General features: G+C 29.8%; 2 protein-coding genes across 5 annotated transcripts; one reads left to right on the top strand and one right to left on the bottom strand.

Annotated features, from left to right (window-relative positions):
• The first annotated feature begins 1,337 nt into the window (after positions 1–1,337).
• Positions 1,338–6,817, top strand: LOC112791717 (uncharacterized). 4 transcript variants are annotated; one of them, XM_025834671.3, is made up of 9 exons: positions 1,338–1,949; positions 2,509–3,228; positions 4,236–4,331; positions 4,410–4,493; positions 4,851–5,085; positions 5,166–5,318; positions 5,725–6,003; positions 6,084–6,264; positions 6,407–6,817. In XM_025834671.3, exons 1-7 carry the CDS (start codon positions 1,626–1,628, stop codon positions 5,751–5,753), a joined length of 1,641 nt encoding a protein of 546 aa, XP_025690456.1. In that variant the 5' UTR covers positions 1,338–1,625; the 3' UTR covers positions 5,754–6,003; positions 6,084–6,264; positions 6,407–6,817. The 4 variants fall into 4 exon arrangements, with proteins under 4 accessions (XP_025690456.1, XP_025690439.1, XP_072092260.1 ...); XM_025834654.3 differs by having other exon boundaries at positions 5,166–5,326; XM_072236159.1 differs by having other exon boundaries at positions 1,344–1,949; positions 4,464–4,493.
• A 1,383-nt stretch (positions 6,818–8,200) lies between these two features.
• LOC112791710 (chaperonin-like RbcX protein 2, chloroplastic) lies at positions 8,201–13,263 on the bottom strand. The gene is made up of 5 exons (XM_025834649.2): positions 12,661–13,263; positions 11,639–11,730; positions 9,462–9,519; positions 8,852–8,917; positions 8,201–8,578 (listed from the first exon to the last, which is right to left on the bottom strand). Exons 1-5 carry the CDS (start codon positions 12,949–12,951, stop codon positions 8,456–8,458), a joined length of 630 nt encoding a protein of 209 aa, XP_025690434.1. The 5' UTR covers positions 12,952–13,263; the 3' UTR covers positions 8,201–8,455.
• Between the last annotated feature and the right edge of the window lie 1,962 nt (positions 13,264–15,225).

Raw genomic sequence — 15,225 nt, 5'->3', positions numbered from 1 at the left:
CTATTTTGTCAAGAACCTTTAGAAATTGAGATCTTATTTTATGCTTATTAGTTGTGGTATTAGAATGTATTTAGTTATGGGTAAAAATGAGGATCTTGTTCTATGCTCTTGAGACATGGTAGTTGTGGTGTTGGAATGTACATGGTTATATATGTTTTTTTTTAAGTACATAGTTATATATGGTTGATCTTTTGTATAAGGTGTTTATTTAACCATTGATTTATAAATTTTATAGTTCAATGTGTGAAAACAGAGTCGAATTTTTTTGTTTGAAAGCAAACACAACGTACTAAAAGATGGAAGAGTCTTAAAGTGATGGAACTTTGTAAAATTTGTTCATGAATCAATTTATATGAAGTTGATGTTTATCAATTTGATGAATATCAAATGGAAGACTCGTAAAGCATTATGGCATGGTGATTTATATACCACTTGTATGATAAAATTTCTAGTCAAGGAATAATGTTACATTTTGGTCAACTTAAAAGATGATATAAGTTTTGGCATATAAAAGCTTCATTTTGGTTAAATCATATGATTACTAAACATACAACTTGATAAGTGTAGAAAAAACAAGTTAATAAGATATGATTTGGATAAATAAGCTAGTTAAGTTATAATTTTTTATTTGATTAAAATTGGATGAGTTAGCTTAGTTTAAATTTTTGATTTGGTCAAAAAACAAATTATTAACTAATTATGTATTAAAAATAAGTTGTAGATGATGATAAAATTAAATTGATATTTATCAACTTGATAAAGTTATACAAAATGATAAGTTAATAAGATTAAATTCATATTATCAACTTGATAAAGATTGAATAAGTAGTAATTTATTTATTTCTCGTATTACTACTTTGAACAAACTATATATAGGTGGTTAATATAATTTATTAATACATGTCAATTTTTAGATAGAATTAACGAGTGAAAATAATATGAGCGAAAATTAGTAAAATTTTTTATATATCTAATTCTGTTACATAAATTTCTATAATATGTAATAAAATATTATAGATTGTTTTATGTCTTTTTAGACATTCTAATTTTACAACTTAATCATATTATTTCTATTATTATTGCATAAACTATTTAGTTCAATTTTATTTATTTTTATCTGTAAATTATAATTGTGTTATTTTGTCTCATTAATTCTCATAACCTAACACAATGTAATTTGTAAGAATTCCCTTAATAATATTTTATATTTTATAACGAAAAAACAAATAATTAATTCTTTTGTCCCGATTAATAATGAAAAATAGAATTCTAACTAATTGGAATTAAAAAAAAAAAAAACAGAAGTAGAAAATTCTAACTTCTAACTTTAACTAACGTGCTTCAAACATTATGCTGCGAGCCTGCGACCACTGAAATGTCCCCCCTCAATCCATTGTTTGTTTCTTTGTATCATATGGATTATGGAAAATGGAAAATAATAAATATACATTTTGTTTTTGTTTTCTGATAACATATTAATATATATATAGAAAAATAAAAAATAATAAACCTCTTTCTCTCTCTTTCTGCCATCATTGTTTCTTGGCTGTCGAAAGCGCAGAGCCACCACTTCCAACTCCTCCCCCGTGCATGAGCTTCCGCCACCGACCTCCGCCACAGCTTCCATGCCAACTGCATCCGCTTCCTCGTCCGATCACATTCTAGACCGCCTGGCCTCCTCCGATGGAGAGGTGAAGCTTAAGGCCGTCAGAGAGGTGAAGAACCAGATCATCGGAAACCGCACCAAGAAGCTCTCGTACATCAAGCTCGGTGCAGTCCCCGCCGTCACCGCTGCCATCGCCGACGCCGACTCCGATGACAGCCTTATCGTCCAGTCCGCCGCAGCGCTTGGCAGCTTCGCCTGCGGCGTCGACGCCGGCGTCCGCGCTGTCCTCGACGCCGGAGCTTTTCCTCATTTGATCAGGCTCCTCTCCGCTTCGGATGTGAAGGTCAATTCCGATGATCGGAACGGTTATTTTTTCAATTTTATTTTTATTTTTATTTTTATTCATGAATTGGATTGTTTCATCCGCAATTTGTTCGATCACTATATTTCGTTTCATTCCAATTTTTCAGTCATTTAAGCTCTCTGCCAGAATTACTTATTTAAATTGCAATTTCCTTTTCTGGAGTCAATTATGATTTTGGGAATGTAATTAATGCTTCCTAATTCTTCTTGAGTGGTAGAATATATTTTTGGAATTATTTCTCTATTGTGACTGTTTTTCTCTTCCTAATTGTGTGGAGTTGGGCTTTAAAAGCTTGTTATTTGTCACTATCATTTTGTTAGTATATTCTCGGATCAATTAAATGCTTGTTAGTGTTGCCACAGTGAAAATTTGTCTTTCTTGGTTAGGGGATGGTAGTTTAGAGTGACAACGGAAAGGGAGTGAAAATGGAAGGCAATTAAGTGATTCCAGTGCTTTGGGTTGAAAGATAAAAACAGGAAATGCTTGTGGCTTATTGATTGTTGATTTTCTCTTAATAGCCTTTTCCCTCCTGTTTCAGGTTGTAGATGCTGCTGCCAGATCTTTACGAATGATTTATCAATCAAAACTAGCTCCGAAGTATGAATTTTTTAAAGAGGAGAACATTGACTTTCTTCGTTCACTGTTGAAGAGTGAGAATGAAAATCTTACCGTACTTGGTGCAGGCATTGTTATTCATTCTTGTGAGACAAATGATGAACAAAATAAATTATGTTGTGCTGGCATTTTGGAGAAGCTTATTAGCCTTCTTGATGGCTCTCTGAGTCAACGAGACGCTAGTTTAGAGTCCTTAGCTGCAATCATTAAAAACGACCCAGAAGTTATCTCAAAGTTTGTTGACCTTCATAGTGGAAGAGCATTAAGTTCTGTAATTGAATTAACTAAGGACAGATTTCCTCGGACAAGGTTATTAGCTTGCTTGTGTTTGATTTGTGTAAAGAATTCTTCTTCCTGCTATCTCCAAGACATAGGAACCAAAACCAAATTAGTGTACATTTTGCTCGAGCTCCTTGATGACTCTGGTCAAGTAGGAGATGAAGCTTCTTTTGCTTTCTCAAGTTTGATTGCAGATAAAGAAGATATGCATAAGTTAGCATTTGAGGCAAATGCTATTGATAAGTTCTGCAGTACCTTGCAAAAGCATCCTTTACCTCCAAAGCGCCTTGAAGGTGTATTTCTGGCCTTGGGTAATCTTTGCTCAAAATTAGAGTGTTGCAGGTCAAGTTTTATTTCATTGCAGGTAAGTTGTTTCATTGACACTATTAAGAAAATCTCTTATATTCATTGCTAGTCCCCATTTCCTTTTCTTGCAATTTTTTGTTATCTGCACACATGCATAAATGCCTTTGCTGCTGCAAAAGCAAAACTTTAGTTACAATGCTTCTGCTAGCAGTTTCCATAGGAACTTGTTTGTCATGTTACTGGTTTGTTCAGAATAATGGGGTCAGAAGCAAATTATTTTTCCAGAAAATGATGTTATTTTTCCTTTATGCACTCCTTTTCCCATGGCATCATTTCATCTTGGAATATGTCACTGTGATATCTATATTTTGTATGTAAGGTGATTAAGATATCTCTATCTTTTTCATTTTTGGTGCCATGCATTTTCATCCATGTATATATTTTTTATTTGGGTGACTTTTCATCCATGTATATGTGTACTGCATTTTTTTTCCCAGAACTATTTTTGTACAATGGAAATCATTTTTAAATTTAATTAGCTCATATTATTTTCGTTTTAGCAATAATTGCTTAGGTTATGTATATTAGAGTTTAGATATAAAGTGGTAGTAGTTGTTGTTGTTTTTAGTTTCTATGTTTTTTACTTCTTTTTTTAAATTTTTGTTTAAAAAATATTTCTGGCATTGTTGCTGCCTTGCTGGTAAAGACTAGAGAAACTTTTACCCCATTGAGTTAACTACCTTGCAACCATTTTTGGCAAAATACAGTGAAGTCTAACATAAAGATTGGATCTTTTGCATCTTTTAGACAAACTGATGAATTTAATTATTTAGAAGTGATAGTGAGTCTGTATACTTATACTGTTGACGTAATATTTTATACCATCCCAAGCTCCCATCTATTTTCTACTAGAACCAATTTTGACGTTTCTTCTCAGGCCATAATAGATGAAGTTATAATGCAGCTTTCACTAGTTAACTGTTTATTCATATATTAAGTACACATTTTTAATCATCTTTTTCTTTCTTTTTCATTTTTATTTTTTTAAAACAAATCTGAATATAGGTATTGGATCTAGTAGTCGATGCCTTAACCCATGATGACACCATTGTACGTGCTGCAGCTTGTGTTTGCTTAAGAAGTGTCTCTCGTTCAATCAAGGTCTGTAAATGAGATAACATTTGGTACTTGAAGTCTTTTATGCTATGTAAAGCTCAAGTCTCATAAAATTTTATTCAGACTCTGAGTGCAGGTCATTTTTTGACTGAAAAGGCTGCCATTTCTCTATTTCAGCTTCTCTCTGATCATTCTACTAATGTCCAGGTATCCTGTTGTATCTATAATGTTTGTTTTTGTATCTAGGTTAAACTGAATGTTCATCTATTGCTCATTAATCAATATGTGACAGTGTATGCTGTTCTGATGATAATTCAGGTGTTATTTTATTTTGGTTTTAAGTATGTCAAATACACATTGTATATGTTATCCTGTGACAGTATGACCTATTATTAACCATAAATAGGCGTTTGCCTTTAATTAGACTCAAGGTGTCATGTTCTTTTTCACAATCCCTGTTCTTTGAAGAGAAAAATTGTTCTCATTTCCCATAACAAAACACATATAGCCTCATTAATGTTGTTTAAGCCCATCAAGGTGGAACATTTCCTTTCTTATCTCCAGGTTGCAGCCCTTGGTGTCATCAGTAACATAGCGATTGGCTTTTCATTGCATAAGTCAGTATTCATGCAATATGGAGGCATTAAAGAGCTTGTGCAATTGACAAAGTCTATGGATTCATCTCTAAGGCTAAATGCTATATGGGCCTTGAGGAACATGGTATTCCACGCAGATAAAATATGCAAGGAAGTAATTTTTGTGGAATTGACAGCATCAGCAATCGCTAGCCTTATCTGTGGTATTGACACTCAAGGTCTTCTTTTTCTGATTAATTCATATCGACCGAGTAAGTTGTCCTTGATTATGTGTATTCTGCAGATCCTGAGCCTTCTGTTCAAGAACAAACTATGGGCCTTGTCCGCAATTTTGTTCACGGATGTATATACTCTGTTGAATATGCTTTTGCTGAAGATGGTATCATACTAGATGCTATTTTAAGGCAATTACAAAAATCTTCAAAAGTTGAAATTGGTATACAGGTTGGAGTATCTTTTGTACCTAATTATTTTTGTATAGAGTAGAAGATGTAAATTTCCAGATTCTCTTAATATCACTGTGTAGCAATCCACTTAATGGGATAAGGCTGTTTTTGTTATACTGATATCATTATACTGTAATATTTCAAATATTTTATATCTATACCTTAAGGATTGGGGTTGTGGTCAATTTAGTTACTAGCTTGTTATCTGTAATTTGTCATTCTTTCCTAAATGGCATTGTCATTTAATGTCAATACTGTTACAGAATAACACATCAATATGATAACTAAGCACAACAAAGAATTTCTATTTATTAAAATAACAGGTATGGACTAATTTTATTGAATGGTTCTTCTCCTTTAAGCTGATTATTATGTCTTGGTTCTTTTTCCTTGTAGGGGATGTATGTATTCGTCAATATTGCTAGCGGAAATGAGTTTCATAAGGAATCTGTAATGCAGCTACTTTTTCCTCAAGCAGAGAATGAGTCTCACTCTTTTTTCAACCAGTTTCTGCAGAGCAATAACTGGCATTTACGCTCAGCTTCTATTTGGGTTATAGTTAATCTCACTCTTCCTGAAAGTCCCAATGCATTTGGTCGAATTATGATTTTGCGTAGGCTTGGCATAGTTTCTCAAATACAGAGGATGGTCAATGATTTTCACATGGATGTGAAGGTTCTTTTATTCTTCATCCCAAACTAAATTCGTTTTACACTTTTGTTAAGTATTATGTTAATTTTCTTCTATTGCTGCAGCTTCGTGCGAGACATGCACTTGGGCAGATTATTACTTTTGGTGATAGCTAAATCTAATCAAATCCTTGGATACAATCCCTTTGGCACAGGCAAAGATGGGAGATTTCAGTAGAAATTGTTTTCTTTTGTATTCACATCTTATGTATGTTGCATCCTGCATTCAAAATCAGCTTTCAATATGGTATGCTAATTTTTTTCAGCAGATGATGTTTAATAGGGCACTCTGTTTACTGATTATGGGTGTCCTGAGAAGTTTCCTTAGAAGATACTAGTTTTCTATTATGTCATATATCTGATTGCTTCTTTAATGTTTCCCTTTCCAGGTGTATCAAGTTGCATTAGTTTTTCTTTTTTAACCAGTCAGAGCAGTGTGAAAGCTTTCTGATTCCATAAGCACTCCTGATCAGGTTACTTTCAGAATCTCATTTTCTTAACTGCACACAATATTATGTGCTACTTTTTGTAAATCAGAGGATCAATGTAGATTTACAGGCTTAGTGTTGTAAGATATGAGTAGTAAATGTATAGTTTAGAACTCAGCTTCAACTTCATTCTGGTTTAGGCATACTGACAATTAAGGGAATACTGTATATGTAAGCACCATATAAAGGGTAGGGGTTGGGATATTTCTGGCAGTGATGGATGCCTTGTAAACTTCTGTCTTTCTGATTCTTAAATTATTTGAGCTCTGATCCAAAAGCTGGAAAAGCCCTGAGCCCACTTGGTTTCAACAATGCTTCTTAGTTGTTTCTCATGAATGCTATATTCCAAATAATTTGTTAGGCAATGTTTTGAGAAAGGAAGCATAGTCTTTTTTTATGTTTTATTTTTTTTATCAAAATTCTTGGTCAATTTAAATAGAAACGGTTATAAACATATTTGGGAGGACGATCATGACTGATACTGGTGGTGATTGTGGTGAAGAGCCTACTGAAGGGATAAATACATGTAGGGTAAGTATTTTAGTTATTGTGCTATGTTATTCTTCTAAGCTATTCTTGATAATTAGGACATATTGCTCATATTCTCTTATAAACTATAAGACTTTTCATGTCTTTCTGTAAATAAATTTCCACTATTTCTATGTTATACATATCTTGATCAACTGCAATCACGTACATAAAAATTATTGATTAGAAAACCGTTCATTCAGTTTCTGTCTTGCTTTGCATTGATCTTGTACACTTTACACCAATTAGAACAGAGACTTAATTTAGTTTCTGTCTCCCAGTTTGAATCTCTCAGTCTCATTCTCTCTTCTAAACGTAGCCATAAATACTTAAATCTAGCTTCCTGAGGTTGAAAAGAAAATTTATGTGACGTTTAGGTAAAAATGGAATTGTATAAGGTGTACGTTTCTTATTAATATTCAATCCATAGACCGGGCTCAATGTGGAAAGCTTCCATATTGATAATGGATTATTTTACATGAAAATTTGTTTCAACAATTTCATGTGAAGAGAAGTTCAGAAGAATAAATAAAGTTGAAATTAATTTAGATATTTTGGCACATATATAATATTTTAGTTCCTTATTGTGAAGAGTGTTAGGCAAGCCCAGAGATTTTTCTGAGATTTTGGCACATACAATTTGCTTTATATGAGAGATTTTTTTCACTTTGTATTTTTAATTTTAGTTAATGGCATGCTGAAATGACATGGTTGTTTAATTATCAGCATCTGTGGTAGAAGCACATCACATTAGATTGTTCAGTTTGATTCTATTTTTTTTATCTCTACATTGGTTTTAGTTTTATAATTATGTCATTCCTAGTGTAAAAAATATTAGAATTAACTGAAGATTTTTTTACAAATTGAAAATATTCATAATTAAAAATCTAATTAGATGTTTGACCGCATGTATTTTGAGAGAAATATTCTGTTAATTTTTATTTTTTGATATAAAAATAATTTAATTATAAAATTAAAAAAGTGTAAAAATTCAATTGAAAAAAAAATATAAGAATTTAATTGAAAATTTGGTAAAACTATAAGGACCGACCGAATAATTAAACCTAAAATAATCTAACATAATCGGATGCTGAAAGTGGCGTATGATCCGGAAATGGCTGCAATGTTTTGATTTTTTTTTGTTTGATGAATCATTTGCAAACACTCTTCACAAAATGCATATATTTTTAAGCCATTCGTAAATCCTCCTCAAAGTGTCTAAGTAATGGTTTGCATATTAAAATGCATATATATTTATATATACACAATTTACAGAACGTATAACTCCAATAATCCTATTCTGCGAAAATAATGTAACGGTCACATTTGGTATTAAAACAATAGTTATACCTAGGCTAATAAAGAAGCTTAAAAGTTAAAACAGAAATGAAAACTGAAGACTGAGATAATAAAAAAAGGTTATCAGCCAATCTTTTCTGTGTTTGAGTCATCTGAGGGCCATATTACTGTCTCCATGAGCCGTTCCCTCATCAACTCTAGATTTTCATCAGAGATTTCTTGATATATCTCGGCATGATTACATTTCTGCATATACCATCAAGGTAGATAAATTTCATAAATATAATTTCATCAATCCATATTCCATAACTTAAAGATTGCCAAAAGAAACTCTCAATCTCATCCCTGACAAAAAAGTTGGAGGATAAAGTTGCTGTCGCTAAGATTTTAAAATGAAAACTTGTTCCTCCCCATTTGAAAAAGATTACTTTATTGTTTTTGTGCCAAGGATGAAATTGATATTTTACTCCATTTTTAATATGTTTATGAATGTTTGGGAGTATTTTTTTATTCCATTACCTTGACCCATTTACCATAGAGGTGAAGCCTAGTAACCATCACTCTTTCAGCAAGATCTTGTTGCTCCTATCAATTGTGACAAAACGATATAAGGCATCATTTACAATTTATTGTAACGTGAAATATTTCATGCAAATCATATGTAGACATGGTGGTAGGAATCAACGAAGTTGTAGAGAGTCAGATCCTTGAGTATGAAATACATGATATAATTGCTAAAGAAATTATTAGCTCATTTTTATTGTCAATGTTTTCGGTATCAAGAGAAGAGCATATAATGTTTTAATCATGTTATACGTATATAAAAAATTAATTATTAAATCAGTTTTTATATAAAATATGTATTAAAATATATATTAGAAGTATATAAAATAATATATGTATTATATACAAATACATGAAACTATTTTGGTAATTGATTTTTACATGGCCTTTTTAATAACTTTTAGAAGAATATTTTGAGCAAAAGAAGATTAAAAAATCTTTTATATAATACATGGTACATTTTCATTTTTAATATACTTGGAATCTAAACACAAAAGCCACTAATCAATCACATAAATTTTTATTAATTCTCTACGAATGAAATGCTATGGATGCTGAAAAGTACCTTTCCGAGGATTCGAATAAAACGTTTTCCATCTCCCGGTTTGTTCGATGCAACAAAACTGCCAATATAGAAATTTTCAGTTAGCATGGCGATTAGTGTATGACTTTATAAATCAATTAAACGTTGTATGTATTATCTTCTCATAACTTCAATAGAGTATGTAATTTTGTCCACTTTGCTCTTGCTATACCAATCAACTTGTAACTACACATCCACAACCACCTTTTACAATTTCTATAACATTCATTTCATCATTCTAAAGTTGGCCAATTATATGCTTCTATCACTTTAATATCAAATTTTTGTGAACTTATCTTTTATAGCAAATAAAATTTATATTTAAAAATATTTATTCTTTTAAATTAAATATTAATTATTTACTTATTTTTGGTGATTAGACACTAAACTTTTAGGTACCATAATAAATACCTCTAAAGTTTTATTAGATTTATGATTTATTGAGTGAAAAATACCTTTTATAAAAAAATAAAATATTTTTATTAAATTTTAAATATGTTTAGATATATTTTTAAAAAAAAATACTTTTATTAAAAAAATAAATTATTTATCTTTTATAAAAGCCAACAATACCTCGTTTAAAAAAAAAACATAGAAGCAAACACTACAATATTTTGAGTATATAGTTACGGTTTTTTTTTTTTGTCACGATTTTCACAAAAGGATGACCGTAGACTAAATTATTATCACGATTTTAAAGTAGGGTGACTATAGATATTTATGGTCACGTAAAACCGTGACTATAGATTAGGCTATGGTCACGGTATAAAATAAGGGTGATCATAGAATAAGCTATAGTCACAATTTTACAAAAGAGTAGTTATGGTTACGTTAAAACCGTGACCATACCGTGATCATAGATTAGGCTATGGTCACAGTTTTAATAAAGGAGTGACTATAGAGTAACCTATGATCACAATAAAAGAACCTGGCCTAAAGTGCCAGAATCTGATCACTGCAACCGTGACCATAAGTCTATAACCACGACAGAATAGGCCACGGTGAAAATATTGTGACAATAGACTTATAATCACCCTTTTCACTAATTATGGTCACGATTTTTTACCATGACCATAGACCTTTTTAAAAAGTCAATACAAATATAAAATAGTTTTTATCTATTAAAAAATCTTAAAAAAATAAAACTACTTAATTAGATGTGACATTGACACTACTGAATTATATTTTGTAAATTATAAAACTCATCTCTTTTACTCCTAGTAAGGCTAGTATAAACATGATAAATCAAACTATCAAATAGATATCATGTAACTTGAGGTTGAGGGAATATCAGTCTAATTTACCATTATTTAAATTGACACAAAAGACAGGTGCAATGAAATTTTAGCTGACTTGAACTATATTTAGCAGTGTAATGGATCTAATTATGAGATAGTTTTTATTGAGTTAGCAGGTTCAAGTTCAATAATCATACCGAACACTGATTAATTGATCAGGTCACCTACTAGCGGTACAAAATTAATCATTGCTAACAATTTGTATACATAATAGATTAGTATGTATGATAAATTTTCTATTAAGGGTATCATCAATAATAACTAGGAGGCATCGAAGTTTTGGTTGAAATAATCGATCGACTAAACCCTAAACCCTTCAAATTTGCGGATTTTCATTATTTTAGTTTTTTAAATCCAAAATTTATTGTATTGGTCCTCAAGATTCAGTTTTAAATATCATATTAGTTTTTAAACTTTTTTTAGCATTGAGTTAGCAAACGAAGTGCTGAACTTATTCTAATTTACCATCTTAAATATAGTACTAAACGGTATTGTCTCATTTTAATGTTTAAACAAGACAAAACAAAAATACGTACAAAAAAGAGTTTATATATGTGCAAACTATTTTATCTTTTTTTATTTTTCAAAATAATCTCATTTATGTCTTATTTAAACGTCAAAACGAACAAACATTATTTATTCTTGTATCTATTGTGATAAAGCAAGTTTGGCATTCCGTTATTTAGACTCAGAGTATTAGAAAAGGTCCCAAGACTAATATAGTATCTAGAACTGAATCTCGAGATCAGTAAATTTTAAATTTAAAAAATTAAAATAATAAAAAACGTGAATCTCACAGACCAGGCCACTACAGGATTAGTCTGAAATAATCTATGTATGAACAATAAAAATTGAACTTACTTGTAGAACCAGGTATATTGAGGGGGGTTCATCTCATACAACTGCTGAAGAACTGTTCTCACAGCCTTATACGTGAAATAGTTGAGCATTTGCTGTGTCCAAAAAAATGTAACTATCAATTAGATCACAAACAACATTTCGTTTATTTAATTCAACTTTTTGAGTTGTTTAATTTTAATTTCTGTGCTACCATTAAGTCATTAACTACTCATTTGGTGTCAACATGCTCTGCCTACTCACTACAAAATCATTCATGTATGCTTCTCTCTATCGCTTAATGTTTCAAAATTTAATTTTTATGTACTATTAATATAAAAGTTTTACTTTGAAAATTAGTTGTTTATTTTCATGAGTAAAAATAATTAATTTTCAAAGACATTAATTAAAATATCATCAGAGCACATGAAAAATTTAATTTGATCATCGTGTTACACTATAATTACATCAAAATTAGGGTAATATTGTTTACCCTTTAAATTTATGCAACTGCATTATTTTAAATATGAAGACACAAATACATTATTTTATATATCTATAGAAACCGCTATAGCCAACTGCGAATTACATGTAAATGAAAAAACACAGAAACCGTTAGAGACTGTCGTAGTTTCTATTTATTGATGCTTGGCCAGCAATAACTGTTTATGTGTGTGGGGAAGTGCGCATAAACCGTTGGAAGTAGTAACAGATTATGTGTTTTCGTAAACCACTACTGTAATTGCGTAAATTTAAAGGACAAACAATTTATTTATGTAAATTACCCTCAAAATTAAATTTAACTTTTTAACCCAAAAAAATTTTAACAAATAAAACTAAGAAAAAACAGTAAATTATATTACAATATTAAATAAATTTCTACTTGAATAAAGTGAGTTTTCAAAAAAGTATCAAAATAGTATTTAAAAAATAAAATACTAATTTGATTATCAGATGGAACAACAACAATAATGTAAGTAAATAAATAAAATTTAAACTCTTAATTAATTTAAACACAAAATAAATAATTTGTATATGTTAATTACCGTTTTAACATCATCAAAAGTTTCCTCATATTGACCACCAAGTTCGTTGAGAATGTTGAATCTCCTATAATGGTTTCGCTGCTGCTTCTTGCAACTTCTTCTACTAAGACATAGCCTCCATTCTCTCATTGGATCAATGAAGGAGCTTCTCAACTCCATAACATTATTATTGCTTCCACCACCATTCTTTAGACTCACACTTGTTGCATGTGCATGATGATCCACACACAAACACGGACCTGTGTGTGATTCCATCACTGACGAACCCACCACAGATAAAGCACCCATCATCTTAATTAATAACACTACTTTTGCCAAATCAAAGATATTGATATTATTATTAATGTAGAGTTTCAAAGAGAATTGGAGATATGTAATAAGTATAGCAAGGAAAATAAAGAACACAAATTGAAGGGTAATATAATAGTTGGGTGTTCCAAGGAACTTGGGAAAATTTAGGGAAGTTGTATAGTCAAAGACGCATGTAGTTGTTGAATGAAGGTTGAAGAGGAAAAAGAGAGAAAGAAAGAAAGAAAGGAATTGGCTTTTGGGTGCAAGATAGGAAGGTGGGTGGATTTTTTGAAGGGTGTGTGTGAACCTTAACCAGACAACACTTTGAGGTCCTAAATTGTCCAACAAATATATAAAACATTGGAATACCGAAGGGAATTTTTTTAATAAATAATTTAATAATTTTAATTACCGAAATATGTAATTTGTAGTGTATTTATCAATTTATATCGTGTTGATTTATCTCATTTACACTGTAAACGATATAATTATGAATGTGTAAACGAAATATATAAAATTTAAAAATTACACTGTAAAGTATTTGTAAATATAAAAATATAATTTTTAAAAATAATAAAAAATATTAATAATTTAAATTGGACCAACCTCTAATATATTTATGTTAATTTTTTTGTGAAAAATTCTCTTATATTTGTATAAAAAAATTATTTTTTATCTCATTTTTATTAATTACTTTTATTACAAAAATAAAAATATAAAAAATACAAAAATATAAATGCCTGGAAATATAAATATTATTTTTCTTTTATAATATAAATTATGAACATACAATACTTCAGATTTAATTTTAATATGCTATTCTTTTTTAGCAAAGCTAGTAGGAAATTAGGAATGTAGGATGAGAGTTGATAACCAGATTTTAGACCTAAAGTGGAAATACAACAAATAACTATATTTTAAAATATTCAAGGTTTAAACTCATCATCAGTCCTCATATTTTGTATAAAATAATAGTATAATATATTAATTCTTAACAAGTCCAAATTGATCTAACAAACCTAAACCTGACATAAAACGAAATAATTTAAACTAATAAATAAAGAGTTTGAACTAGATTAAAACTCTGAAAAGTCAGGTCTCGATCTCCTAATTCCTAAGAAAGAAAAAAGAACAAGGTATTATATACGTGGTCTGTGGCCGCCTAATAATATAGGAAAAATAATTTTTAGAAAAATAATTATATATATATATATATATTTGTTTATCAGTTAATTTTTTAATAAGTAATTTTATAGTATAATATTAGAATTTTTTTAAGTTTAAATTATGAATTTAAGGTTTAGAGATGAATCTGTGGCCACGTGGGTGTGAATCTTTGTCATGTTACACAAGAACATGAAGGGACATACCCTACGAGAAACGTGTATAAAGTTTCGTGTGTAATCATGTATGTGTATTAATGAATGAATGTGTGAGATGTATTTGGCAAAGAATTCATGAGAGATTAGAGGGGTCCCCTCAAAATTAAAAACATTTCACATTTGAAGACATCGATCTTCACACGTGTTTTGTTCTTTTCTCGCTCGGGTCTCCTTTACCTAACATAGATTGCGTCAACTAACCTTGTTGGGTTATATTCACTCACGTTCTTTATTATTTGTTCTTATTATGTACGTTAATTAATAAGTTTAAGCAGTATTTACTAATAATAACTCTGTAAAATTATTTTTTCTTATTATGTACATTAATTCTTTACAAGGCATGCATTAATCGTCAAGACAAGATCATTTTGTTTTTGTTTTGGACTCAGATTTTAGCCCAATGTTAGATATAGAAGATTGATATAACAAGAAAAAAAAATAATTATTCTGATAATCTCTATAATTTTACTAAATTTGTAATTAGAGTTAATTAAATATTTTTTTGCAAATCGAAGATATTCATAAATAAAAATTTAATTAATTAAAATTTTGACCGCATGTATTTTAAGAGAAATATTCTGTTAATTTTAATATTTTTGATATAAAAATGATCTAATTACAAAATTAAAAACAGTATAACGATCCAATTAAAAAAAATAGAAATTTAATTAAAAATTTGGCGAAATTATAAAGACTTGAGTAATTAAACAAAAAAAATACAAAATTTTTCATACAACCACTATCTATATGATAAACAAAATAAAATTGAAAAAAAAAAGGGCAACTGAATAAGGAAGAATGCATTAACAAAATTCCAAGGAGAGTTATTTAGAATATGAACGAAAAACTATCGAAAAGCATTTCAAATGAGGAAGTAAAGAAGGTTGTGTTT

This window comes from Arachis hypogaea, chromosome 1 (genome assembly GCF_003086295.3).
Source record: "Arachis hypogaea cultivar Tifrunner chromosome 1, arahy.Tifrunner.gnm2.J5K5, whole genome shotgun sequence".
Classification (NCBI taxonomy): domain Eukaryota; kingdom Viridiplantae; phylum Streptophyta; class Magnoliopsida; order Fabales; family Fabaceae; genus Arachis; species Arachis hypogaea.
Note: the sequence above shows the minus strand (reverse complement) of the source record. Positions and strands in the feature narration are given on the sequence as shown.

What these genes read in the sequence shown, in the direction of transcription:
- LOC112791710 (XM_025834649.2), bottom strand. Translation starts at nt 12,951, where the DNA reads ATGATGGGTGCTTTATCTGTGGTGGGTTCGTCAGTGATGGAATCACAC. An exon ending in TTATTCGAATCCTCGGAAAG is followed by an intron (nt 8,918 to 9,461) that starts GTACTTTTCAGC and finishes CACAATTGATAG; the next exon opens with GAGCAACAAGATCTTGCTGA. An exon ending in TCTATGGTAAATGGGTCAAG is followed by an intron (nt 8,579 to 8,851) that starts GTAATGGAATAA and finishes TGGTATATGCAG; the next exon opens with AAATGTAATCATGCCGAGAT.
- LOC112791717 (XM_025834654.3), top strand. Translation starts at nt 1,626, where the DNA reads ATGCCAACTGCATCCGCTTCCTCGTCCGATCACATTCTAGACCGCCTG. An exon ending in ATCATTCTACTAATGTCCAG is followed by an intron (nt 4,494 to 4,850) that starts GTATCCTGTTGT and finishes TCTTATCTCCAG; the next exon opens with GTTGCAGCCCTTGGTGTCAT. An exon ending in ATTTTCACATGGATGTGAAG is followed by an intron (nt 6,004 to 6,083) that starts GTTCTTTTATTC and finishes CTATTGCTGCAG; the next exon opens with CTTCGTGCGAGACATGCACT.